Below are 27,223 nucleotides of genomic sequence, written 5' to 3'. Positions count from 1 at the left end.
GGTGGGGGAAGAACAGTGGATTTATTTACACTGAACTGTACAAATAATATATACAGTTCAATTACTCTGTGGCTCCTCCGAGGCAGCTCCCAGAAAGTTCTCTCCACTGTGCGAGTGTCCGTGTTGGTGAAAAACAGTTTCAAACAATCCATGCTCCTATTTACAATCCTTTGCCGTGCTCCTACCCGTGGCTCCTCTCTCATACTTCTCCCGTGAATCCGCTCTCGTGGAAAGACACTCTCTGCTCCCAATTCCTGACAACAAAAACACACACGCGTTGACAGGCAATTCTAAACAATAAGCGAGGTTCAAACATGATTAATCACGGCCGTACTGATGAGGATTAACTCAACGATCCAGCGTTAACTGGAGCCTGGCCGCACTGCTAAATAGGTCGCTCTTCTGACTTAGTCAGCACAGCTGATGAGGGGTGATGAGTGGCAGGTCCGGCTACCTCCAGCACTGGACACTTCCAGGTTGAGAGGTGGCATCAGCAACCAAAACATCCAGGAGCGAGAGAAAAACAAAGACACAAGGAGACAGAGAAAGAGGGAGACACTAACAAAAAACAGCACACACGAGCACAACGGGCAGGTCGGCCGCAGAGGACTGCCGATCCGTGACAATATGAGTGTATGTCAGAGCCTGTAGATTCTAGGTGTGGATTGAAATGCCACACATCTATGCTGATGGCATCATTCTCAGCAGCTATGGGAGTAGGTTGGAGTTAGGGCTGAATCAGTGACATTTAAACTCCGCTAACAATGTGTAATGCCAAAGCTTATTAAAGTCATGCAATCAAGTTACAGTGAAGATACTGGAGGGAAGGTACATGTACATTTTAAAAGATATTGTTTCATCTTAGCAAACTGTGAAAGTACAAAGACGAGTAGAGGAGCAGAGGTTAATAGCTGCAGGCTTTGTGAAGTCTTTAAACTATACATGGAGTATTTTTAGCGTCTGTCAAAAGGGGCCTGTACGTGATGGTGGACTTAAAGGCAGAGCCAGATGCAGAGACGGCAGACACACAAACTTTATTTAGAGAACATGAATGCAAGAGTAAATTCAACATGGGTTAACAGGGTTAACACCAAGGTGTAATGGTCTAATGCAGTTAGCTCAGTTTGAAGGAAGAGTCTGTGATGCTTTTGGGGGGGGGGGGGGGGGGGGGGGTGTCGGTGATGGTCTGCACGATGAGCTGAGTTTAGCGATGAGGGCTGACCCTGAGTTCCAAGGGATCTTGTGAGGAGTGGTAACAAGAGGGCAGGTAGGTGTGATATTGAAACCCCATTCCGGGAGACAACGCGTGAAGCTGAGTGGCACATCCTGGGAGTATGATCTGCTGTCTAAGCTTAACTGAGGAGTGGAGCAGTTGCATGACCAGAGAGCTGTAGCACAAAGAAAACAAAGTAATGGGCTGGAGTAATGGGCTGAGTACTGGCATAACCTGGGATACACGGGATGAATCTTTAGAGATGTAGGGAGTTTTAGTTTGACAGCAGATGGTGAGATTTTTTCGGTCGAGGCGTGGGGCAGACTGAGTGAAGTGAGTGAGTGGACCCAGGAGCAGACAGAGACGAGGAGACTGAACTTCAGTTGCAAACCAAAAACGAGTCTTTATTGTGGCTGACATGAATACAACTCAAATGGAGGCAAACATGGGTAAGAGCTAACTGAAAACCTACACTGGGAAAAACTAAGATAACTGAGCAAACACAGACGATACAGAGGAACTATGATAACCATGAATGCATGAAACGAGGTAACACAGACGATGCTGTGATGCTGAACTTAAATACACACATGAGGTGATCAGGAGAAGTGGCGACACATGGGGACACAGCTGACTCGAATGAAACATAATGACAACACATCGGAGAGTAACACTGGACACACTAATATGAGACGCAGACCTTCAAAGTAAAACAGGAAACATGACAGGCACAGATTAGACACTGAACTAAACCTAAGAACAAACTCTTAACCAGAATAACACTGAAACGTAGGATTATAATATTCAAAACAGGACAACTAAAGAATCTGAAAATAAACCATAATACAGAAAAATACCAAAATACAAGAAACTGAAAATGCTGGGTCAAAATGACCCAGAACTGTGACAGAGATGATGGTGTCGATATCATAGGGCCCAATGAACCATCTTGCACCATGGTTCAGTTTACGGGAGTTTGACTTGAGAGGAATGTCCTCAGCGGATAGCCATACCTTCTTTCCAGGGGTGTACTGGGGTGCTGGTGTCCAAAGCTGATCCGAGTAGTGGTGCTGGTGGTTGACAGCTTTATGCAAGGCTTCCAGAGTTCTGACCGAAACGTTGTGCCAGTGCCAGAGGTGGTGCTGGACTGAAGGATTTGTGATGTCAGCCTCCTCCTTGGGAAGCAAGCTGATAGCCTAGTGACGCTTCAAATAGAGACCGGTGGATGATGAGGTGTGTGCATTGTGCGCCTACTCTACCGATGGGAGATTTGAGGTACAGGTGGCCAGGTTGTGAGTGATGGCTGTTGGTCTGTGGGTGGTAACTGGAGCTGAGATTGACTTGGGCCCCTAGAACAGAAAGATTTCTAAACCTATGAGGTGAACTGGGGACCTCTCTCCGAGGTGATCTCCGAGGTGATTCCATGAGGTTTGAAGATGTGATATACCACGAGCTTCACTGTTTCTGTGGACCATTTGTCCAGGCCAATGAAGTGTGCTGCCTTAGAGAATGTGTCAATTACAGAAGGGATTGCTGATTTTCCTGTGGAGACAGGTAAGTCGGTGACAAAAACGAGAGAAATATGGGAACAGGGGTGTGATAAACCACGGCAGACCCGATGACATGTTTATGCTTTTAAGCATCTCTTTATTAACACGGTAGCTTGTTCACACGACTAGGCTGCAGCATTCCAACTCCCAGCCACACACCAACAACAACAACATGACAGGACCCTACACCGCTCTTAAGCTGGCGAGGCATGATTGCAATGCCGCGCAGGTGCGTCCGCCTTCCCTGCCGCGGCACCGCCGCCTACGTCCTGCCACAATGGGCAGGAAGGTATGGATAGAGGCTGAAGCAGGCCCAATGGCTTCTGAGTTTTGGTCTTGCTGCCAGCAAAGACCAGCACTAGTCCTGCACATCCTTCTCTGTCATCCCCCACCAGAAGTGACGCTTCAGCAGAGGGATGGTCCGACCTACCTCATGAAAACTTGTGGGCCCAGCTTAGTATCGCAGCTCATGCTGCTGAGGGGACATATCGCCAGCCCAGGGGTCCGGTTCCTGGATCTGGCAGAGCCTGCCAAATCATTTCCTCAATCCCTCAATAGATGAAGCCCACGCGGCAGAAGGCAGGTAGCACAGTTGACAGCTCTGAGGGATCTGCGTCAGGGGCGTACTGGTGGGACAGGGCGTCTGCCTTGGTGTTCTTGGATTCTGGATGGAAGAACATAGCAAACTTGAAACAGTCAAAGAATAAGGACCACACGGCCTGGTGGGCATCCAGGTGTTTAACTGTCTTGAGGTAAGTGAGGTTCTTATTGTCAGTGAATGGATGTTCAGCCCGCTCTAGCAGATGATGCCACTCTTCTAAGGCCAGTTTTATAGTTAACAGTTCTGTCTCCTACAATATAGTTTTGCTCCGTGGGGGAGAGACAGCATGAAAACAATACACAGGGTTGTAGCTCGGGGTCCAGAGTGATGTAATGTATGTATGGTCGGAAGGGTAAGATGGCGCTGGCACGGCTGGCAGCCTTAACCCAATTTCCCTCGGGATGAATAAAGTATGATCAATCGATCAATCAATCAATCAATTAGTTGAATGAACAAAATGTGACATAATAGTGTTTTAAATATTTAAAAAATTACAAGGTGCAGCTGGTTCTCTGTGTTTAATTTAGGGTACTGAAACTGAAAAATGGTCCAAAATACTTAACTTTCAGACTGGAATAGCCAGGGATTTTGATTAATAGATGCCCTGTTCAACTTCCTGAGCTACAGGTATCCCAACAACAGAGATTTGAGGAAAGACAAAAAAAGACCACAGAGACACCACCACCAACAAACATGACAAAAGAATCTACAGAAGAGCGCAGGAAAACGTTAGATTGAGAATGGTAGCGATCAACTGTGATACACTGATAATTCAAAGTTGAGAAATCTGTCATGATAAAAGAAATACAAACTGAGTTAAATGTCTACAAATGCCGGCATTGGGTTACAAGCATTTTTAATTGGAGGCAAATCTTTTGTAGCACACCATACTTTCTTTTACATATTTCTTGACAATTAAATAATGTTAAGCTGAAAAAGGTTATCCTGTCATGTAAGTCCCCCCCCCGTAAATCTTCGTTCTCTCTGCACTTCCTTCTACCATCACTCCTTTTTCCTCTCATCCTTCCAACTTAGATCCAAGAATCTCCCCTTCAAGAGCCTCTTCTGCCTCTGCTGTGGGGGACAACAGCATAGACTGTCTGCTACAGAAGAAAGAACACACCACCAGAAGCCTGTTGTCTAACCCTGACTTCTCCTACAGTACATATCGATGCTCTCCCAATACCTTACCTCGAAGCTACCCCACCAATAACAGCAGCAGCAGACACAGCCAGATGGACAGCCTCATAATGCAGCACATACATGTGGAGAGGAAGAAAGAGGTGTTCCTGGACCATGTGAGGCAAAAATATCCTCAGCATACTACCATTATCATGGGACATCAGGACTGCACAGAGGAGCAGGTAAGATTTGTTCATCATTAGCAGTGTTTGAAAAATGAAATGTGGAGCGAATTTATGACTGATCTGATGCCATAAGAAGGCTACACTGAAAAAAATGTTTTGTTCAATTATTCAAAATTTTTATGACAAGTGGTTGCACGAAATAATTTTGTTTGAATCCAGAAATATTTTTTAAGTACACTGAATTTAATTTAAGCGAGTAAAACCAACATATTTTTAAGCTACTTTAACTTAACTGTTGTGGATACGACAACTAAGGTCGTGTTAAGTGTACCAGAATAATTTGTTTCCTTTAAACGTGTGTCCCAAAGTTATATTCAAATCAATCAAATTGTTAATTTCTCTCTATTTCAATTAAGTAAATTTTACTTAAAAAAATATTGCTTACCCTGATTTGTAGTTCTTTTAATAACTTCAATAATGAAAACTACAAAATTCTTTCACATCTTTTATTAATGCAAAATTTGTTGCAAACAGAACAAGAATCCACATCTCTAAGGGAAATTGCTGTAATTTGTATAATACAAATTACAAAACTTTTGCCTATGAACTAATAGCTTTAAAAAGCTCTATTCAAACAAAACAGAAACAACAGACAAGAGAAATGTTAACCAATGTTTCTCTTCCTCTAAAAAAGAAAAAAACTGCTTACATAAAAGAATAAAACACTGCCAGCAGTATAAAGTTTCAATTAGAAACTGATGCATCCACAAACTAACCAAAGTTTCAGACTTGCTGTTCTGCGATCCACATTTAGAAATTGCATTTTAATAAGGTAATTAGACTTAAAACTAAACTTGTGTTTTCCTTACTGCTTATTGACCACTGTCTTTCCATTCTAGTCCTTCCTTGAGGATTCTGAATGTTTTACATGTTTTCTGACCTAACATACTGGCTTCAAAACAATTAATAGTCTTTAAAGTGTTGCCAGTGTGCTGCAGTATGGTAATCATGCATATGTTTTTTTTTTTTGTTTGTTTTTTTAAATCGGGTGAGTTAACACTGATTATACGCAGGGCAGCAGCTATCAAGGACCGGAATAAAGAAAAATTGCTTCGGTAAACTGAATAATTACAAAGTTGCTCTTCAAGCTACTCAAATGTACCAAACGTGAAACATTCATTATTGAAAGTTAAAATGTTCAATCAAAACATAACACAGAACGTGAGAACGAATGATGGTTATACAAGAGTTTCACTCCTATTCACAAGAGCACCAGTCATTGGTAATTTACATAACAGCATTCTCTTGATGTGTGGTTTTAGAAATCTTCCTATCCAGTAGCAATTTTGTTCTTCAGCCCAAGGACTTTGGGGGAGAGCTTTTCACACACACACACACCTATCTAAAAAGTGTGTGTATAGATGACTTGCTTACAATGACTTACCAAGTACTCCCGAATAAGGCTTCCATCCTCTTCACCAAGGTAGAGGCAAAGTGCCCTGAGAACTGCTTCCCTTTTCACTTTAACATCACTTTCAGCCTGTTTAAAGAGAGTTGCTGATTAAACCAATTTGGAAAAAAAACAAAACAATGTCTGACATTCGCAATAAGTAAATTTTATCATAATGTCAGTTCAAAATTTATATATGAAATTTGAAAATTTAGATTGCTTAGCTGGTCACCTAAAATGGCTTATTTGACTCACCAGTGACCTGCCACTAAAGACAAAAGAAATCCAAATAGAATTTGCAATATTCAGATTTACCTCTTGCATTATCTGCAAGTGGTGGGCAAGTTTCTGCCCAGAAACACCGCCCTTCTTCTGGAAAACTGTCATCAGCTGAGGTGTAATTCTGTCTAACTGTGCCGCGAAGGTCGTCTCCAGTTGAAGTGTTGTAATACGCTGGAATTCAGCATTTACCTGTATCACACACACACCACACACACACAGAAAAAAAGAAGACTGGTGCTTAATCATTGGTATGATTATTTTGTTATTTCTTCATTAAATGCTACAATGCAATTGCCATCACTTCATAAAGCATGATTAGCATATGGGTTAGTATACAGTGCATGAAGGATGTTACTACTGTTAATCAAAGAAGAAATGAATGGCATCAGTCCATTTAACGGGTTTAAAGGGTTTTAAAAAGCAGATATTTGTCTGTTTCAGGTGGTTGGCAACACATTTTCCTGTGCTCTTTGTCCGCTGGTGGGAGTGTCTCACCTGTGAGGTCAGCGGGGCAGAACTCTGCCGTCAGCAACAGAAGCAGAGAAAATTTAGAGGTGCAACTAAAAACATGCTTGCCATGTAAGCCCCAAACATCTTTGAAATTGCTCTGCAAAACTGGATAAAACTATGACTGTCACTACTCTAAGCTGCTGATGGTCACACAGTGTACATTTACTATAGTATCTAGTGTATCATATGGTACCCCAATTGAAAGGCTCTCATTTTCTACTTTCTGAAACCTTTTTAATTTACACCAACAATTTAGCTGTAACAGAATTGAGAAACTAACATTACCCATGTGTGACCATAGACTATAAATACGTGTGATACCTGCTGTTAAATCTCATCTGTGGTTGTACTTCAGAAGTCCTGTGGGTACCGTAAAGACTCTATGCACACAAACCTCATTTTTTTTGCTCTCTGATCCTCTTTCTCTTGGCTGTTTCCTTCAGGGATCACCACAGTGAATGATCCACCTCCATCTAACCCTATGCTCTGCATCCTCTTAACTCACACCAACTAAATTCCTGTTTTTCATTTCACTTTCGCAAGTTTTTTTTTCCTTTTATCCTGGATATCTTAAACAGTTTAGGAGTTGGCTATGATGGTGATGACAATAGGAGTACTCTGAAAAATCCTCTTGGTGGTGAGAGGTCTTAGGGGTTTTAACTTGACCCATTTATTTTTTATCTTATGAGCAACAAAGTTTGTTCATCACGCATCACATTTTTAATTTACATTTGTTTAGCACATGCTTTAAACAATCTGAGGCTAATTAAAAACTAATAGCTAAATAAAAGGTTTTAGGTTAATTCACAATTGATAATCTGATTACACTCAATCTCACTATTAATTATTGAGATGATTAATCAATCATTTCAATAATCAAACTCACTATAAAATAGTTTGGGCCCTATATGTAGCGCAAACTTACTTAAATAATCAAATATTTTTGTATTTATAAGAAAAATCAAAAATTAATTTTATTCATGTTTCTACACTTTAAGTCACTTATGTTTTTCATACACAACTTGTATTTTAAGTGCTGCTCAAATAAATACTCTGTACGGTACACAGGTCAAGCATTTAACGACACAATAACTATAAATGCCAGCCTCTTTATACCTATAGTTGGACTCGTCTTAATCCAAGTGGCCCAGATTAATTAATGTATAACATAAGGAATTACTGAAAAGAACACTCAGCAAAAAAAGCATGCCTTTACCTCATTAATCTGGAAAACTGCAGGCCACCTGGCTTTAAACTCCCCAGCAGTTGGACTTCCCTGCACCACCTCTTGTCTACGGTAGGAAAATGTTCTTGACATCTTCTGTCTTACATCTGAGGCACTGTTTCTTTGTCTGACGTCGGTCAAAAGCTCAACCCTGATGTTTTCTAGACTTATCTGTTTCGCCAGCTGGGTGTAATGGACAAAAATTGACCTCAGCCTTTTTAGGTTTCTTAACATTTTTGGCTGGGCATTTATAGTCACTTCAGGACCAGGATCAGGATCTTTGTCCTGTAATTAGCCATCTTATATTTCAGGCTAATCATCCAGCCATAGTAACCTGTGGCAGATGGCTCTCGCAGACAAGGAAATTTTTTGATCAGTGCCCCTGCAACTTCATCTATTTGGTAATTTTGAGGATAAGCAGTAAACTGAAAAATCGCCTCAGCTAGCTTCTCGTAGATGTCAGATTTAACACCTGGAGTAATCTTGAGCCGAGTTCCAGTTTCTCTGAAGGTCTCATTTCCACGCTGAAGTTGCACCTCTACATTGAATGAAAATCGAGGAATAGTAAACTCGCGAGGCCATGCACATGATCTCAGCTCACTGTCTGACTGTGGTAGAATTATGGTGCTGTCTGAGTTGGATGAAGACGATGAGAGACTGGAGTTTCTTTGAATACTTTCTGGACTTGCAGATGAGTCAAGACTGCATGTGGGATACTGCTTTGACAAAGATGCACTTGTATCCAGATTTGCCATGTACACAAGTTTGATTGTACTTCGGTCTTGAATGTCTTGCATTGATGTTATGTTCATAAACTCATTGTTGAAGTCAGGATCCATGAATTGAATACGAAAGTCTCTTTCAATTCCAAATGCTTGGCGAATTGTGCTCTGAAGATCAGTCAAAGTTCTTGGCATCCGTGATGGAACGTCAAGTCTCCTAAAATCATCATCTGCCACGATGACTCTTCAGCTGCTCTGCCATTCTTCAATCTGATTTTTAAAGATATGAGGAGAAAAAAAAAAGTTAAAATACTTTGCATTGAATAATTTTATTAGGGAGCATGAGAGTGCAGAACTGCAACACAGGTTTTATGGGTAAAAAGCAGTTTATTTAATTTTATTCTATAGCTTCATACTGTTTTTTTGCATACGTCAGCCAGAATCCTCAAAAGGTGTCACTTTGCTTTTAGTGGTACGTGTTGAATTTCATCCTTTATCAAAATGTTTTGAGCATCATCAATGATGTTTTTTTAAGACAGATGACAACATGAGGCATGTTTGGCCAAAAGAACTCAAATGTAATTGAAAAAATATTACCCTTGTGGGAAGTATCCAATCTTTATTAAAAATAAGCTAAAAATTTGTGGTACCCCTCCTGTTGCCATGAAGATAACTGCAACTGAACACATGCAATTGAAGACAACATTTACTACCTTCTATATGAATGAATCTTTTAAGTATGACCATTCGCCGGCCTCCAATCCTGTAATCTGCCAAGGGGTACTGGTCTACCAAGGCACCAAGATCAACGAGGGAGATGTGTGATGTGGGAAAAAGTTCAAAACCTCTAAAATGCTCCCTATACCAGGCACCCATCTCTTTGACAATGAAGCTCAGGTTTTCCTCCACAACAACCATTTGGACAACTTCTGCAAATTCAGGCAATCCAGCAGAGGAGCCATAAACTACAATCATGCCAGGCCTGTAGTTTGTTCCATTCACAGAAGCATTCTTTGTGAGCTGAATATGGGTAATATCAGGGAATTTAATCTTCAAGTCTCGCTGTACATCATGATGCAGAATGTCAGAGACAGTAGAAACAGCTGAGACAGTTAGGCTCGGCCTTACAGTTGTGACAGACTCCAAGTGGTATGCCATTATGAACTGATGTTTCTCTGCCAGTGACAGTAGCACATTTTTAAAGCACCGTGTGTGACGAACAACCTGTTTGAAAAAACTGTGCTTTGCCTCGAACCTCATGGTCCACATGCCAATACGTGGCCCAAAGAATTTAATCATCTGTGGATAATGCTCCACAAAATGATGTTTTGGTAACAGCTTCAGTCCTGGAAACAGCTCTTTCAACCTACATCTGTGGTCAGAGACTCTAGACTCAAGGAAAGCAATTGATTGTCAGGGCTCGCAAAATCGCTAGCCCGATGTCCCGGGGCTAGCGATTTTTCCAGTCGGGCTACCAAAATCCATTTCAGCCCTGCCCGTTGGGCTATCATAGGAAGGAAAAATGTGTGTCAATGCTTTTGCATTCTTTCACAAATGTAGCTGAGTAATTATGTCATCGGCATCGATGAGCCACTGTCAATATGTGACATATTGAAATCGCGTTTGAATTTGCGCTTGTTTTTTGCTTTCACTTTCAGATCGTGTGAACTGTGTATAGAGAGCGGCAGCACTGATTAGTGAGTGTCAGATTAATTGCGCATCAGTTCCTCTGGCATCGTCTTATCAATCGTTAGCTTACTATCAAACATGACAAGTGAAATCTCCTGCAGCAAGCTTAAACATGTCATAGAGGTTGATTGCGCAGAGAATTGCTGACCGTTATGTAAGTACGTGTGTAACAGCAGCAGGATTTAAGCAGGTATTTTAGTTCTGCAGAGCCAAACAAGACAGGTCAGGGTGAAGAAGGGACAGCTAAAGAAAAGCCTACCACAAAACGGAAAAGTTATGACAAATCAGACTATGAGGCAAAGGGAAAGCGCAGCTTTTTTGGTTTCATGGACAAAATAATTTATGTGGCTGGAATATGACGAGCTAAACTACATAATGTTCTGCCGGGTGTGTTGCGAGTTTCCCTCAATTTCTGAGTCGACAAGCGCCTTTGTTACTGGGACCAGTCATTTTAAGAAAGACCCCATCAGAACCCATGAGAAATGCAAGAAATACTGCAGACTGAGCAATAATGTATCTTTCCCAGAACAAACACCAATTACAAAAAACATACTAAAAATAAACAAAGAATAACAAGAAGTTCTGAAAAAGCTGTTTAGAACAGCGTGCTATGTTGCAAAGAGTGAACTACCACTGGCAAAATTTAGCAGTCTTTGCAAACTTCAAAAAGCAAATGGCCTAGATCTTGGTTCCACTTACCTCTTACCTGTGACTTCAGTGGAAATTTCAGATTCAGGATCTGACACAGACTGATTCATGTTCTACACAGTTCTTGCAAGTTCATAGAAATTTCTGTTCAATTAGAACCAAATATTTGAGTTGATGATTATAATTTGTTGTTGTAATTTGTGTTTTAAATATTTTTAGATTAATGTATAATATTGTAAAGGAAACAAAACATCAATCAAAAAATTGTCCTTTTTTTTTTTTTTTCTTAAATTCGGGCTACCAGGGATTTTGAAATTTTGCGAGCCCTGATTGTTCTGTGTGTACTGGTGCAACAACTAGTTCAACAATGTCCTTTAGGTCCAAAATTACCTGCCAAGCTGTTTCATCTGGAGGTACCAGGTGTCCTACCAACAATGGAAGGAATCGTAAGAGACTCCAATTTTCATGAGCATTTCCTCCAATGCTTTTGTTCTGCATGAAAGTCCTGGGAATAGCATGAGAGCGATTACTCTTGTCTGCCCATTTGTAGGGAAATGTCAGAATGGACTCATTGAGGCCGTCAAGTAGAGCTGGGCGATATGACCCAAAATTCATATCTCAATATTTTTTAGCTGGATGGCGATATACGATATATATCTCGATATTTTTTTTTAAGCCATAAGGTAAGAACAAAAAGAGAGTTTAGTCAAAGCTGTGTGTCCCAGATGTCACACAGGCACTTTTATTAACATACAGCATAGATGTACATGAAGAAATTACTCAAAAATAAATTATCAGCATTTATTAAATAATAATGCTCCATAAATAAAAGAAACACAATGTTGTTTTTGTGCATAACAAAAAGCTTACAATTGTGCAGTCAAAATGTAAACTAAAAGACGCTGAGCATAATAACAAAGAGACAGATTTCACAGCTGCTCTATTCCCAAGTTCTACTGTGTTACTGACAGCCTTGAGTTTGAAATCCTCTTTGTAACCATGTCTCTTAACAGGTGCCATTTATGGTTCTTATACACACACAATATGGTAATATTACGTTGAAGCGCACAGTACGTATCACTCCGCGAGGCTCGACTACGGTAGCCGTAATGCTCCGACAATCCATCAAGCGGTGCCGCTCCGTAGCTTACCAAAGTCGTACTAAAACATTTTTTGACAGATTGCTGAGCGCCCTGTACCACATAAAAACAGTTCGCGGTCAGTAAGCACAACCAGAATTCATACATAAGGTGCACTGTCGATTTTTGAGAAAATGAAAGGATTTTAGGTCATGCAGCCCATGTGGGTTGCATGTCATTAGCGCGGTTAGCTCGTTAGCGCAGTTAGCTCGCTAACACGTTGACGCCGTCCAGCCCCACGCACGGGGCGATCCACGGTAACTCGTTAACGGAGATTTGCCGTGTTCATCTTATCGTTGCCTGCAGGTGAAGCTATCAAATCAAAATTTATTTATATAGCACATATTAAAACAGTGTTGACCATAGTGCTTCACAGTCAGTAAAAGCATGAGACAAGTAAAAAAAAAAAAACAATAAAAGAGGACAACAAACAATAGGTAACAACACAACAAGCTAGACCAGCCAACTAGACAGAATCAAAAGCCAAAGTAAAAAAATAAGTTTTAAGACGTGATTTAAAAGACTGGATAGACTCGGCAGTACGAATATGAACAGGGAGGTTATTCCAGAGTCTAGGTGCCACGGATGCAAAGGCCCGGTCACCTCTCGACTTCATTCGAGACCTAGGTTGTGCTAGGAGCCTGTGATTGGGGGAGGGGGAGTTGTGTTCAGTGAAGGAGAGGCGAGGCCCAGTAACGCAGCGTAGAGACAAAAATGGACGAAAGACTGGCAAACAAGTATAATTATAACGTAACATATACTATATCGATATAAACGATATTGTCACATCTTATATCTCGTATGCAAATATATCGATATTTTTTAAAAACTCGATATATCGCCCAGCTCTACTGTCAAGTGTAAAATATTTTTTCAAAATTAAGATATTCAGGCAGTATGCCAACTCAGCTGGTAATATGCCCTCAAAAATGTCATATGCAATATCTGGAGGATATCCACTGCAAACACTAAAATGGGAGAGATGTGCGGAGAAAACACACCGTCTTTTAACACCGTGACATGGTTTTGCATTACTCTGTGCAGAACTTACATGCATTTCATGCGTCTCTTTGCTTCTCAGAGTAAACGCACCTGAACTAACCTCTGTTTCTTGAATATCAGATATTTTGACCTCACAAAATCGGCAAAAGTATTCACCTGAAAAACTCTCAATAAATCCAGAAATACTGTGTGCTCCTAAATTATCTGCTATGACACACTGTATTGTGCCCCTGACAAATTCTCCAAGATGTGCAATAAAAATCCCTTGACTTTCCAAAGTAACAAGATCACTCAACAAGGGCTCTAGAATCTTTTCATATCCATATGTCTTTACATCTTCAGACTTGCAGAGTAAAGCCAGATAAATGGAAGTCAGTGATGAATGGCAAGCAGGTGGTAAATTGCTAAGAGTTCAATATATGGCACAGATTTTGTGCTTTTTACGGGAAGTGCCAAGTGGATTGCAAATCTCAAAATCGTCAATATACAAATTCAGTAACACTCGCAATTCACCTGCTGATAAAAAACTGTTTTCTTTGAAAAACAACCCCTCCCTAAAAGAACTGTAAATCACTTCTTCCCCACTTTGTTCTGCTATGCGACTGCCACGTTCTTGCTAAGGTTTTGGATGGTAATCACTGAAAAGCTGCTGTAAAACCTTTAAGACTGAAACATACTGAAATGTTCTTTTCTCCAACACATACTCTACAGGCTCTACAACTTTAAAATTTTCCTTGTAGAAATTTTTGCGCTTAAAGGATGTTGCTAGGGGACAGCCTTTACCCTACCGATTTATACACAGGATTAGATGTACACAGTACAGATGCAAGTTCTTCGATGACTGACTGGTCTATTTGCAAGCTGTGACTGTTCAATGTGTCTTGGATAACTTTTGCTGCACTACACAAAGATGCTGTGCCCAACAAATACTGAAATTCCTCCAAAGGTTCATCAACTGCAGCACTTGGAACGTGAAAAATATTTTCTAGTTTTAATAACACTGCCGCAAGCTTTAGCTGAACTACGTCTTCATGATCATTTGATGTCTCTAAATCAACAGGCTGTTCGTCACCCCACAATTCCTCAACATTTGAAGCATCATGCTCTGCAGTTTCAGTTGCAAAAGATCCTCTGACAATATCCTCTTTGAAATCTACCAGCGAGTGTAAACTGTGCTTGCGACTTTTGTGTGACTTAAAGGTACTGTAAATATTTGATTTGTAGTCACAACCTTTAAACATACATGTTACTGTCTCATTGTTTTTTAAATGACGGCTAATGTGCACAAAATATTCATGCTTTGTTCCTAGTTCACTACAACCACATAACTGACAGGAAAAAGTTGCAAATTTGTCAGAGTGCTCTGAGGTATTGCTATGATTCCTTGACAAGTGTGTCAGAAGTGAATTCCAAGTCTTTAAAACACATGGACACTCAGGATATAGGCACTTAATGTGATGGCCACGCCCAAAATGACTATGTTTCAGTCTATAGTGCTTAAGAAGTTCTGATCGTCTAGAAACTTCAGCACTGCAGTCTTTACACTTCCACATAAACTGGACATACAACAAAGAGAGAAAATTTGAAACCAAAAAACAAAACAAAACAAAACAAAACAAAAAAAAAAAAAAAAAAACCACACACACTTAGTACTTTACACAAAGAAAGCTTTAGCCGTGGTTAACCTACAAGAATGGATGCATCTTAGAAGTATGCTTGTAGGCTGTATTATCTAGAGCAGCGGTCCCCAACCTTTTTTGCGCCACGGACCAGTTTGTGCCCGACAATATTTTCACGGACCGGCCTTTAAGGTGTCGCGGATAAATACAACAAAATAAAACTAGTACCGGTACCGAAAAAAAGAAGATCTATTCATAACACACGTGAAAAGACCCAGGAAAACCGAGTTAACGAAAAAAAAAAAACGATAACAAAATAACACTAAAAACCGATCAAAACCCTGAAAACCATACATTTCACACCCGAGTCTCAACTCTCGCGGCCCGGTACCAAATGACTCACGGACCGGTGCCCGGGGGTTGGGGACCGCTGATCTAGAGCATTCTTTTCCCAACTCTGTTCCTTGAGGATGCCCATCCTCCATATTCTTAATGTTTCTCTGCTTCAGTGCACCCTGACATATTAACTGTGTCAGTGACAGACTTGTGCACAACTTAATGATGTAATTAGGGTAAACATTAATTCAAATCAGTGTGGCGATGCAAGGAGACATCTAAAAAAAATGCAGGACAGAGGTCTTTGAGGAACAGGGTTGGGAAACACTGATCTAGAGTGCACCTAAAATCTGATCAGGTTAGAAAGCAATACCATAACAGTGCCAATTTAACAATCAAATAAAAGAAAAAAAAAACAAAAACAAATATGTTACAGCCAGCAACTTTCATGTTCAACTTTAAATAATTTGCTCTAAAGGATGGGAACTGTTGGCAACACATGGAATCAGTGTTCTACGTGTAACACTGATGAAGCGCTAATGAATTAATAGAGGCTAGGAATTGAGTGAAATATTAGGTTAATCAGAAGATTTAGGAATGCTACTGGAGCTGATGGGCAGTAATTAATAAATACACACAACACAAAATGTTTTTGCAGGTACCATGTATTTAACCAAACCCCAAAGAAAAATAACAAGAAAAGAAAAGGAAAACTCAAATAATCACTCCTGCTGCAGCTATTCGATTAATCAAAACCCGGTGGGGGTGCACAAAGACAACTAAGCAAATCCTTCTGGTTTATGGCTTGTACCAAGCAATATAGATTCTCAAAAAAAAAAAAAAAACAGTTCCTCATAATTAACACATGTTAACATCAAAACCACTGATCCACACTGAAGTCCATGAGTTTTATCTGAATGTCCATGAGAGATGTCCAAGCGCTATTGTCCATAAACGGGGGGAATGGTGTGTATGATTGTGGGAATCAGTGTGTTTGGAAAATGGGGACAGAGCGTTGTCTTTGATAGCTTCCTACCCAACCAGTGGAAGCTTCAATGCAGAATGAGTCCTGCCGTTCATTGGCTCGCCATCCTTTTTCATACCCAAAAAAGGTTCACCTGGCCTGCATTAAACAAACAAGGTCAATAAGAAATCACAAGAATAATACAAAAAATGTCAGCCAATTAAGCTAAATACAATAAGTTATTCTTGTTCCCGTGTACACAATAAATAAACAAACAGTATATTTAACCAATAAGGATTTAACTGAAACATTTCAACTGCTATATACATACAATACGATATTTGTTTTTTTATTCAACAAATATTGGTCAAATCAAAATCAAATTGTTTGGACCGGCAGCAGCCAATTAGCGCCAGCTGGTAACAATACAAACAGTCAATTAAAAGTTCAAACTCACCAATTCCGTTCTGGTCAGTGCACAACAACACTATGGCTCTGGCTCACAGTAATCAGCGTCTGCAACAGCTCTGTCACCTGGCTTGCCTCCACGCATCTGACGGGAGGAAGCCGGGACAGGCTTACTATGACCTACATGCCATCCGATTGGCTGAGCAAAGTCATGTGGTTGGAGCCATGTATTTGTGATGCATTCAATGGCAGGATATAAGTGCAGGAGATTACTAAATGCTAGTAAAACAGATTTTACTCTGGGTTACACCCTCCCCTCTTGAATACATGCACGACCCGTTGCATGTTAACACTACACAATATGTAAGACTGAAGAATTAGAATTGGTGGTTGTGGTGGTTAAAGCATCTGACAGACTATGTAACAGAGACTGAACAACTGATATCAATGGATTGCCTAAGTGGGCATACTGAAGTTGCCCAGGTGGTGATCTGTGACGCGTTGACCGCCTCAGAGGGGGGTCAATAACCGAATCTGAGCTATTAAGAGTTGGTAATGTCACAGGACTAGGCTGGGCCGTTAAGTTGTCAGAGACTTCAGGATCAGACAAGTCCGTAGATACGGTTTCAAGAATGGGTTCGGGCAAGATTTCAAGCAGATCTTCCTCAGATGTCTCATCAGCATCAAATTCCAATGCTTCTTCCCTCTGAGATCCTAACAGAGCTTCCCCAGCTGATTCCATTTCAGGTGTAGCTGTTGGAGGAAGTTTTTCCTTGGTCTGTTGACGAGTTAAAGAGGGTGTGATTGGAATAGTCTCATCTAATGTTCCTGACTCTGTTGCAGGAAGAAACCCACACGGAAGGAGATCTCTGTGCAATGTGCGAATTGGGCCATCTTTGCATTCTGGTTTTACTGTGTAGACGGGGAGATCTTTGGCACATTTCAGCACTACAAAGACATCTGGTTCCCATTTGTCAGCAAGTTTATGTTTACCTCTCAGCCTTATGTTCCGCACCAAAACTCTGCTTCCAACTTCCAGCTTGGATGGAATATACGTTGGTCAAATACGTTGGTCAAATCGAGTCTTGTTCCTCTCAGCGTTCTTCGCAGCATTCTTTGAAGATAGCAGATAACTGTCTTTCAACCTAGCTTTTAAGTCTTGTACATACTGTGAATGTGTCTGATGTTCTTTCTCACGTACAGGAAGATTAAAAGCGAGGTCAATGGGGAGACGAGGACAACGTCCAAACATTAGTTCATATGGGGTGTAGCCAGTGACTTCATTTTTGGTACAGTTGTATGCATGGACGAGTGGTTTTACAAACTGTTTCCATTGGGATTTCTGTTTGGGTTCAAGAGTTCCCAACATGGCCAGTAGAGCGCGATTAAACCTCTCTACTGGGTTTCCTCTTGGATGGTACGGTGTTGTGTGACACTTTTGGACTCCCAACAGGGCACATAACTCCTTTATCAATTTCGACTCAAAGTCTGGCCCTTGGTCTGTATGGAGTCTTTCTGGAGTTCCATAATAAACAATGAAGTTTTCCCAAAGACATTTAGCCACAGTTTTTGCCTTTTGGTTTGGTGTTGGAATGGCAAGGGCATATTTGGTGAAATGAGCTGTCAGTACCAGGATGTCTTTGGTGTTGCTGGTATCGGGCTCGAGACTGAGGAAATCCATACAAATGAGTTCAAGTGGACGTGATGTCCGAATGTTAACAAGAGGAGCAGCTCTCTCTGGCAAGCTTTTCCGGCGAACGCACCGGCCACAGGTTTTTATTTTATTTTCCACATCCACTGCCATTCTTGGCCAATAGAACTGAGTCCTGGCAAGGTCAAGGGTCCGTTCCACTCCCAGGTGGCCCATATCATTGTGGAGGTTGTGGAGAACAGTTTGCCGCAGTTCTGTCGGAAGGACCAGTTGGTATGATGGTTGTTCATTTTCATATCTCTTCCTATAGAGAATACCATCAATCAGCTCCAATTTATTCAGTTCTCGAAGGAGAAGAGGAATTTCAGGAAGCTCTTTCCTGGCTGTCAGAGGAACTTTTTCTCCTGACTCCAACTGGTGAATAACCTCCCAGAGAGTTGGCTCAGTTCTCTGTTTTTCATAAAGCTCAGAATGGGTTATGGTGGAAATAACAGGAAGTCCATGGGAATCTTCTGAGTAATTCTCAGGAAGTACCGCTGTGTTGATGGAAAGGGATTCGACCAAACTATTCTCAGCTTGGGTCCTGACAAGACAGCTTTGGCAAATCGCATCGACAACTTCAACTGATATTTCACTGTCACTGCTGCTTGACAGATGTTGTTGAGTAAACTGATTAATTAGCTCCTCATCTTTTTGAGCAGGTTCACTAGAGGAAGTGCCATCATGGGGCCGACGGGAAAGTGCATCTGCATCCAGATTTTGCTTGCCAGCTCGATACTGTATCTTGAACGAGAACGTAGAAAGAGCAGCCAGCCAACGATGGCTGGTAGCATCCAACTTTGCTGATGTCAAGATATAGGTAAGTGGGTTGTTATCCGTGACCACTGTAAAATTTGCTCCATACAAGTAAACATTAAGTTTTTCTGTCACGCTCCACTTCAGTGCCAAGAATTCAAGCTTGTGAGCTGGGTAACGACTTTCACTGGATGACAAACCCCTACTGGCATAGGCTATTACCCTAAGTCTCCCCTCTTGCTCTTGGTAAAGGGCGGCGCCCAATCCGGTGGTGCTGGCATCTGTGTGGAGGATGTAAGGCAGTGCTGGATCAGCAAAACCTAGAACTGGTGCAGTGGTAAGTTTGTCAATGAGAGTATCAAAAGCCAACTGACATTCAGGACTCCACCTGGAACCAAAGGATTGCTTGGGATCAAACTGTGAGCTCTTAGAAGTCTCATTTTTAGAGTTTTTGTGTGTGGATGGGTACCACGTGTGAGGTTGTTGAGTGGTTTGGCTATCATGGCATATCCCTTAATAAAACGCCTATAATAGCCAGCGAATCCCAGAAAAGATTTCAAGGTCTTCAAGTTGGTTGGAATTGGCCAGGATTTCAAGGTGGCAACCTTTTCTGGGTCTGTCTCAACACCATTTTATGAAACAATGTGGCCCAAGTATCGGACAGATGTCTGAAAGAATTTGCATTTTCCTGGAGAAAGTTTTAACCCAAATTCTTTCAAGCGATTCAACACTCTCAGCAAACGGTCTTCGTACTCCTCAAGGGTGTTGGAGAATATGATCAAATCATCCAAAAACACCAGGACCTGTTTCGAGTGCAAGTCTCCCATGCACTTCTCCATGAGTCTTTGGAACGTTGAAGGTGCATTAGTAACTCCTTGAGGCATTCGGTTGAACTCCCAAAACCCGATTGGCGTTACAAAAGCAGTTTTGGCTTTATCAGCTTCATCCATCTCTATCTGGTAATAAACAGATTTGAGATCAAGCACGGAGAACCATTTCGATCCAGTGAGCGCTGTAAACGATTCCTCCAAATTGGGCAATGCATACGCATCCTTAATCGTTTGCAGGTTAAGTTTGCGGTAGTCAATACATAGTCGAATGTCTCCATTTTTCTTCTTGACAACCACTATTGGTGATGACAATGATCAAATCAAATCAAATCAAATTTTATTGTCACATCACATGTGCAGGTACACTGGTACAGTACATGAGAGTGAAATTCTTGTGTGCGAGCTTCACAAGCAACAGAGTTGTGCAAAAATACAATAACGTAAAAAAAAGCAAAATATAAGAATGGGTAAATCTGAAAGTAATAAATATATGTACAATATATAAGAGTATATGCATTACTGGATGTGTATACTAAATATGTTTCTCTACGTGTGTGTGTGTGTGTGTGTGTGTATATACATATTTTACAAATGAAATAGAGTAAACAATAAAATAAGATATATAAAATATACAGAGGTCGGTAGTTGACATGTGCAAAACAGTGGCATTAATGTACAGTATGGAGTGCATAATGTTGAAGTTCCAGTAGTGAAGATGAGGTGTCTATGACGTGTTCAGCAGTCTGATGGCCTGGTGGAAAAAGCTGTCTCTCAGTCTGCTGGTACGGGACCGGATGCTGCAGAACCTCCTTCCTGATGGTAGTAGTCTGAACAGTTTATGGCTGGGGTGACTGGAGTCCTTGATGATCCTCCCCGCTTTCCTCAGGCACCGCTTCCTGTAGATGTCTTGGAGGGAGGGAAGCTCACCTCCAATTATCCGTTCAGCACACCGCACTACTCTCTGGAGAGCTTTGCGGTTGTAAGCGGTGCTGTTGCCGTACCAGGTGGTGATGCATCCAGTGAGGATGCTCTCAATGGCACAGCGATAGAAGGTCCTGAGGATGTGGGGGCTCATGCCAAATCTTTTCAGTCTCCTGAGAAAGAAGAGGCGCTGCTGCGCCTTCTTCACTGTTTTGTTTATGTGTACTGACCACGTAAGATCCTCAGCCAGATGTACACCAAGGAAGCGGAAGCTGCTCACTCTCTCCACAGCAGCGCCGTTGATGGTGATGGGGGTGTGTACTTCTCTGCACCTCCGGAAGTCCACTATCAACTCCTTTGTCTTTGCGACGTTGAGGGTGAGATGGTTGTCTTGACACCAGTGGGTCAGGGCGCTGACCTCCTCCCTGTAGGCCGTCTCATCACCGTTGGTGATAAGACCCACCACTGTAGTGTCGTCCGCAAACTTCACAATGATGTTGGAGTTTCTAGTGGCCGTGCAGTCGTAGGTGTAGAGTGAGTACAGGAGAGGGCTCAGTACACACCCCTGTGGAGCACCAGTGTTCAGTGTGATGGGGGATGAGGTGGTGCTGCCCAGCCTGACCACTTGGCGTCTGTCAGACAGGAAGTTAAGGATCCAGCTGCAGAGGGAGCTGCTCAGTCCTAGATCCTGCAGTTTCCTGTCCAGCTTCGAGGGAACGATGGTGTTGAATGCTGAGCTGTAATCTACAAACAGCATTCTCACATACGTGTCTCTCTTCTCCAGGTGTGACAGGGCAGCATGGAGTGTCAGGGCTATGGCATCATCAGTGGACCTGTTGTGGCGGTATGCGAACTGTGCAGAGCAGATGAAGTCCCTGACCAGCTTCTCGAAGCATTTGCTCACGATGGGGGGGTCAGGGCTACAGGTCGCCAGTCGTTCAATGAGGAGATGGTGGAGGATTTGGGTACAGGGACGATGGTGGCCATTTTGAAGCAGGCTGGGACTACAGACAGAGAGAGGGAAAGGTTGAAGATGTGTGTAAACACTCCAGCCAGCTGAGCCGCGCATGACTTGAGGACGCGGCCGGGAATCCCGTCCGGACCAGTAGCTTTGCCTGCGTTCACCCTCCTGAAGCACTTCCGCACATCCTCCTCAGACACAGTGTGCGCACTGACGTCATCCTCGGTGCGCGCACTGTCCGGTCTCATGGTGTTCGCTGTGTCGAATCTAGCGTAGAATACGTTCAGATCCTCACACAGAGAGGCCGTGGTCTGCGGTGTGCTGGTTTTCCCTCTAAAGTCTGTGATTGTGTTTAGTCCCTGCCACATACTCCGAGGGTTGTCAAACTGTTGCTCCACCCTGTCCCTGTACTCACGTTTGGCTGCTTTGATCGTCTTCCGGAGTTGGTAATGTGCGTGTTTGTAGTCCGATGTGTTCGCGGAGGCAAAAGCGGTGCTCCGTGCCGCCAGCGCCGTGCGAACATCTCCGTTAATCCAGGGTTTTTGATTTGGGAAGGATTTAACTGTTCTGGATGGGACGACATCTTCCACGCATTTTCTGATAAATCCGCAGACTGAGTCTGTGTACTCATCAATGTCATTAGCAGCCACGTGAAACATTTCCCAGTCCGCGTGATCAAAACAGTCCCGCAGCATAGACTCCGATTGGTCCGACCAACGATGCACCGCCCTCAGGGTTGGAGCTTCCTGTTTCAGCTTCTGCCTGTAGGCGGGCAGGAGCAGGATGGAGCGGTGATCTGATTGGCCGAATGGTGCGCGGGGGAGGGCTTTGTACGCATCCCGGAAAGAGGTGTAGCAGTGGTCAAGAAGCCGGTCTCCACGAGTGTTGAAATGGATGTGTTGGTGGAGTTTTGGTGAAACTTTCTTCAGGTTACCTTTATTAAAGTCCCCGGTCGTGATAAACGCCGCCTCTGGGTGTGCGGTTTCCTCACTGCTGATCGCGCTGTACAGTTCCCTGAGTGCTCGGTCAGTGTCGGCTTGTGGGGGAATGTAAACAGCCGTAATAATCACTGCTGTGAATTCCCTCGGTAGCCAGAATGGCCGGCACTTAACCATCAGGTACTCCAGGTCCGGTGAGCAGAAAGATTTGACCGGGTGCACGTTCGCATAATCACACCAGCTGTTGTTGATGACTCCGACTCCCTGATAACACCAGCATCTAGAAGCTCTCGAAGATGTTTACGAACAGCTTCTATGTCCTGGGGATGAATAGGTCTTGCTTTGTGTTTAAAAGGGGTATTGTCATGGAGCTTGATGTGGTGCTTCACTTCTTTAGTGCAACCAAAATCCAAGTCATGATGTGAAAAAACTTCAGACATGGCATTCAGTTTTGTTGTGATTGGTTCTTTCCATTCTGCTGGTATTGGTGACTCACCAAAATTGAAAGTGAGTGGTGTTGACAGCATCTCCTGATCTGGGAGGTTGGTCACACTGTGCTCAGAGACTATGCAGTCATAGGCTCCCAGCTCTGCAATGACACTCAAAGCTGGTATGTAGATGTCTTGCTCTGTTCCATTGGATACAACAACTGGAACCTGAATATGTGTACCAGCTTTAAGAGCGACTAGACAATTACTGACACACAAACCACCCGGCAGGCCTGAACCCGGGTGCTGAATGACAACACATTGACTAGCTGGGCTGAGAAGCTTGGCAGAACCCTCGACCACACCTGTGCAGCCAGCTGGAATTAGCACAGGAGATTTACTAAGGGTGGTCACAACACCAAGATGATCATTACAATTCTGTTGGTACGTCACTTGGAGAGTTTGCAGAACTGCTCTGTACCCGTAAGAGGTAGGCTGGAATGATGAACAGTTACTAGAAGAGAATTGTTCATAAAGAATTTCAAGTGTATTCATGCCAATAAGTACTGAGGTTGGAAAATCAGGTCTCACATCAGGAACAACAAGTGCAAGTGTTTGAACTGGGAAGTCACTCCCAAGAAAGTCTTTTGGAAATGTCATGGCAACTTCAACATACCCAAGGTATGGAACACACTGACCAGCAGCCCCCTCCACATGAAGAAGCTCATTCAATGGGTGGACTGGCTGATCGGAGAGATGCTCATTATAAAATGAAACTGAAATTGTGGTAACCTGGGAACCAGTATCCAGTAGACACGGACAGTTGCAACCTGCAATGTTGACTTCTGCTGTACATCTGGATCCAACTAATCCTGGCGGTAATCTAGTGTGGATCTTTGTCTTTGTCTGCAATTTTGCACACTTGACATGCTCTTTGTTCTTAGCGGGACAAGGTTGGTCCAGCTCAGCTCCTGTTTGTCCCTCAACAGGAACTGGAACTAGTTTAAATCCTCAGAAGCAGAGGTCTTTTGCTTCTGCCACTTTTGTTTGTTGTCAAATTGTTTTCGCTTAGCGCTTACCAATGCCAAATTGGGTGCATTTTCACTTTGTGGCTTAATGTGACCATCTTCTCCACAGCGGAAGCAAAACCCTGGTTTAGGGCTGGAGACGCTAGGTTTTGGAGTCTTACCAACCTTCTTCGGCCCATAGGGCTTTGGAGCTGGGCAGGCAGCAACCGGTGGTTTGGCATTACACTGCTGTGCTGTCAAAGCTGCAAGCTGCTGTTGTATAGCTGCCATCTGTTGTGAGAGCTGTTTAGTCAGAGTGGTTAGCGCAGTACAGAGGTTAGTTTCTTCCCCAGTATTGGCAAACTGGGCATTAGTGGTGGCTTTCTGTTTTGTCGTTCCCAAATGCTGTTTCATCCTTAATGTCTTTGCTGCCTCTCTGTCCTCTTCAGTTCGAAGGAGTAATAAAAGTTCAGTAAATTTGGGGGGGTTGTGTTTCTTTTGTTTAAGTTGGAGTTCCGATATTAAATTGTTATCCCAACATCCCCTGCAGAATTGAGTCAACAGTCGGTTGTCCATGTCTTTCTCTAAAACACCTCCTCTTTTTGCTGCATGCTGTAATGCCACCTGCAGACGTTGCAAATAGGCCGAAGGCTTTTCTCCACTGTCCTGGAAGGTGTCCATGAACTTGGCATATAACTCTTCCCCATCTTGCACAGTGCCATAGGCTGAGTCAAGTTGTTTCATATAGACTTCTGGTGGTGTGTCAAGGCTGAGATGTTTTACCATATTACAGGCAGGAGGCAGTAGACTGTCACGAATCAGTCTGGTGCGCTGCAGATCAGATATAGATGGATCTTTCAGGGCTATTTCAACACCTGACCGCCATGTATCATAATCCGTCTCTTGAATTGGCCTGGGCACTTTACCAGAAAATGCTCTCAGTCGATGGAATGCATGCAGCGAGCTGTCCCCACTCCGAACAACGTGTTCCACAACAGCGCTGTACTTCAGGAAGGTTGAGATCAGCCGCTGGAATGGAGGCAGAATGCCTCTCTCCACCTTGTGCTTCAGCACCACTGGCAGCAGAAGGGGACTTAGATGGAAGAGAGGCTGGTAGTGAAGGAGGAAAGACTGAATCGGGAGGTGTTGAATCTTCTGGTTCTGGTTTCGCAACCACTGGAGTCTCTGGGTTGAGCTCTGCAAGGGACCGGCATATCTGGGTCATCCCCTCACTGAGGACTTCTGCATAATTCCTCCCAGATAATTTGGCTATTCTTTTTAAGTCTGCCAAGTAAGTATTTGTCTTGGAACCACTAACTTTTGATGCATAAATTTCAGATAGACTTTCAATATGGAGTTTGTCACCTGAATCTGAAATAGATGTGTGCGGTAACAACTGAGACAAACGCATTAAAGATAAACCTGAAGCGTACTCAGCGACAAGCATGTTATTAAATTCAGATTCTGGTGACTCTATAGTAACCTTGCGGCCTGTGTCACCATACTGTTCGAGGAAATGTATAACTTCATCAACCGAGTGCTCAGTTACTCCGTCAACTGCATTTGGGATCTTAATGGCAAGCGTCTCAAAAACTTCCATTATGGGGAAAAAATAAATTGGTGAGTTTGAATATATATTAATTACTAACCAAATCAGCTCCTGGCTGGCTCGCCAAGAAATGTAACACTGATGAAGCGCTAATGAATTAATAGAGGCTAGGAATTGAGTGAAATATTAGGTTAATCAGAAGATTTAGGAATGCTACTGGAGCTGATGGGCAGTAATTAATAAATACACACAACACAAAATGTTTTTGCAGGTACCATGTATTTAACCAAACCCCAAAGAAAAATAACAAGAAAAGAAAAGAAACTCAAATAATCACTCCTGCTGCAGCTATTCGATTAATCAAAACCCGGTGGGGGTGCACAAAGACAACTAAGCAAATCCTTCTGGTTTATGGCTTGTACCAAGCAATATAGATTCTCAAAAAAAAAAAACCAGTTCCTCATAATTAACACATGTTAACATCAAAACCACTGATCCACACTGAAGTCCATGAGTTTTATCTGAATGTCCATGAGAGATGTCCAAGCGCTATTGTCCATAAACGGGAGGAATGGTGTGTATGATTGTGGGAATCAGTGTGTTTGGAAAATGGGGACAGAGCGTTGTCTTTGATAGCTTCCTACCCAACCAGTGGAAGCTTCAATGCAGAATGAGTCCTGCCGTTCATTGGCTCGCCATCCTTTTTCATACCCAAAAAAGGTTCACCTGGCCTGCATTAAACAAACAAGGTCAATAAGAAATCACAAGAATAATACAAAAAATGTCAACCAATTAAGCTAAATACAATAAGTTATTCTTGTTCCCGTGTACACAATAAATAAACAAACAGTATATTTAACCAATAAGGATTTAACTGAAACATTTCAACTGCTATATACATACTATATAGCTTCACAACATTTTTTTATTCAACAAATATCGGTCAAATCAAAATCAAATTGTTTGGACCGGCAGCAGCCAATTAGCGCCAGCTGGTAACAATACAAACAGTCAATTAAAAGTTCAAACTCACCAATTCCGTTCTGGTCAGTGCACAACAACACTATGGCTCTGGCTCACAGTAATCAGCGTCTGCAACAGCTCTGTCACCTGGCTTGCCTCCACGCATCTGACGGGAGGAAGCCGGGACAGGCTTACATGCCATCCGATTGGCTGAGCAAAGTCATGTGGTTGGAGCCATGTATTTGTGATGCGTTCAATGGCAGGATATAAGTGCAGGAGATTACTAAATGCTAGTAAAACAGATTTTACTCTGGGTTACATACGCGCTAGTCTTTAAAAAAAAAAAAAAACTGTACAAAAAATAGAGGCATCTTTTCTTAAACTATATTAATCATATATATTAATTGATATTAATTAATATCAATATTAATAATCACAAGAACCCTTAAGATGAGATAGATAAACTTGTCACTGCAATACTGTCGTGATAAATATGTAAGGAATTTGCATGTACT

At 42.4% G+C, this 27,223-nt stretch overlaps 3 protein-coding genes across 5 annotated transcripts in view; 1 reads left to right on the top strand and 2 right to left on the bottom strand.

Moving 5' to 3' along the window:
• Positions 1-27,223, top strand: part of si:ch211-207d6.2 (SRC kinase signaling inhibitor 1) — a 186,294-nt gene that overhangs the window by 52,708 nt on the left and 106,363 nt on the right. For both annotated transcript variants that reach the window (XM_063461399.1, XM_063461398.1), the window contains exon 2: positions 4,400-4,728. In XM_063461399.1, the coding sequence (XP_063317469.1) occupies positions 4,400-4,728 (329 nt within the window). The remainder of the gene's footprint in view (positions 1-4,399; positions 4,729-27,223) is intronic.
• Positions 1,274-9,119, bottom strand: LOC134616539 (uncharacterized). 2 transcript variants are annotated; one of them, XM_063461401.1, is made up of 4 exons: positions 8,130-9,119; positions 6,437-6,592; positions 6,116-6,211; positions 1,274-3,427 (listed from the first exon to the last, which is right to left on the bottom strand). In XM_063461401.1, the coding sequence occupies exons 1-4, from the start codon at positions 8,370-8,372 to the stop codon at positions 3,299-3,301; spliced, it is 624 nt and encodes a 207-aa protein (XP_063317471.1). In that variant the 5' UTR covers positions 8,373-9,119; the 3' UTR covers positions 1,274-3,298. The 2 variants fall into 2 exon arrangements, with proteins under 2 accessions (XP_063317471.1, XP_063317472.1); XM_063461402.1 differs by having other exon boundaries at positions 8,611-9,119.
• Positions 21,626-26,897, bottom strand: LOC134616538 (uncharacterized). The gene is made up of 2 exons (XM_063461400.1): positions 26,779-26,897; positions 21,626-26,476 (listed from the first exon to the last, which is right to left on the bottom strand). The coding sequence occupies exon 2, from the start codon at positions 22,936-22,938 to the stop codon at positions 21,763-21,765; it is 1,176 nt and encodes a 391-aa protein (XP_063317470.1). The 5' UTR covers positions 22,939-26,476; positions 26,779-26,897; the 3' UTR covers positions 21,626-21,762.

The sequence above is a fragment of the Pelmatolapia mariae genome, linkage group LG18 (genome assembly GCF_036321145.2).
Source record: "Pelmatolapia mariae isolate MD_Pm_ZW linkage group LG18, Pm_UMD_F_2, whole genome shotgun sequence".
NCBI lineage: Eukaryota > Metazoa > Chordata > Actinopteri > Cichliformes > Cichlidae > Pelmatolapia > Pelmatolapia mariae.
Note: the sequence above shows the minus strand (reverse complement) of the source record. Positions and strands in the feature narration are given on the sequence as shown.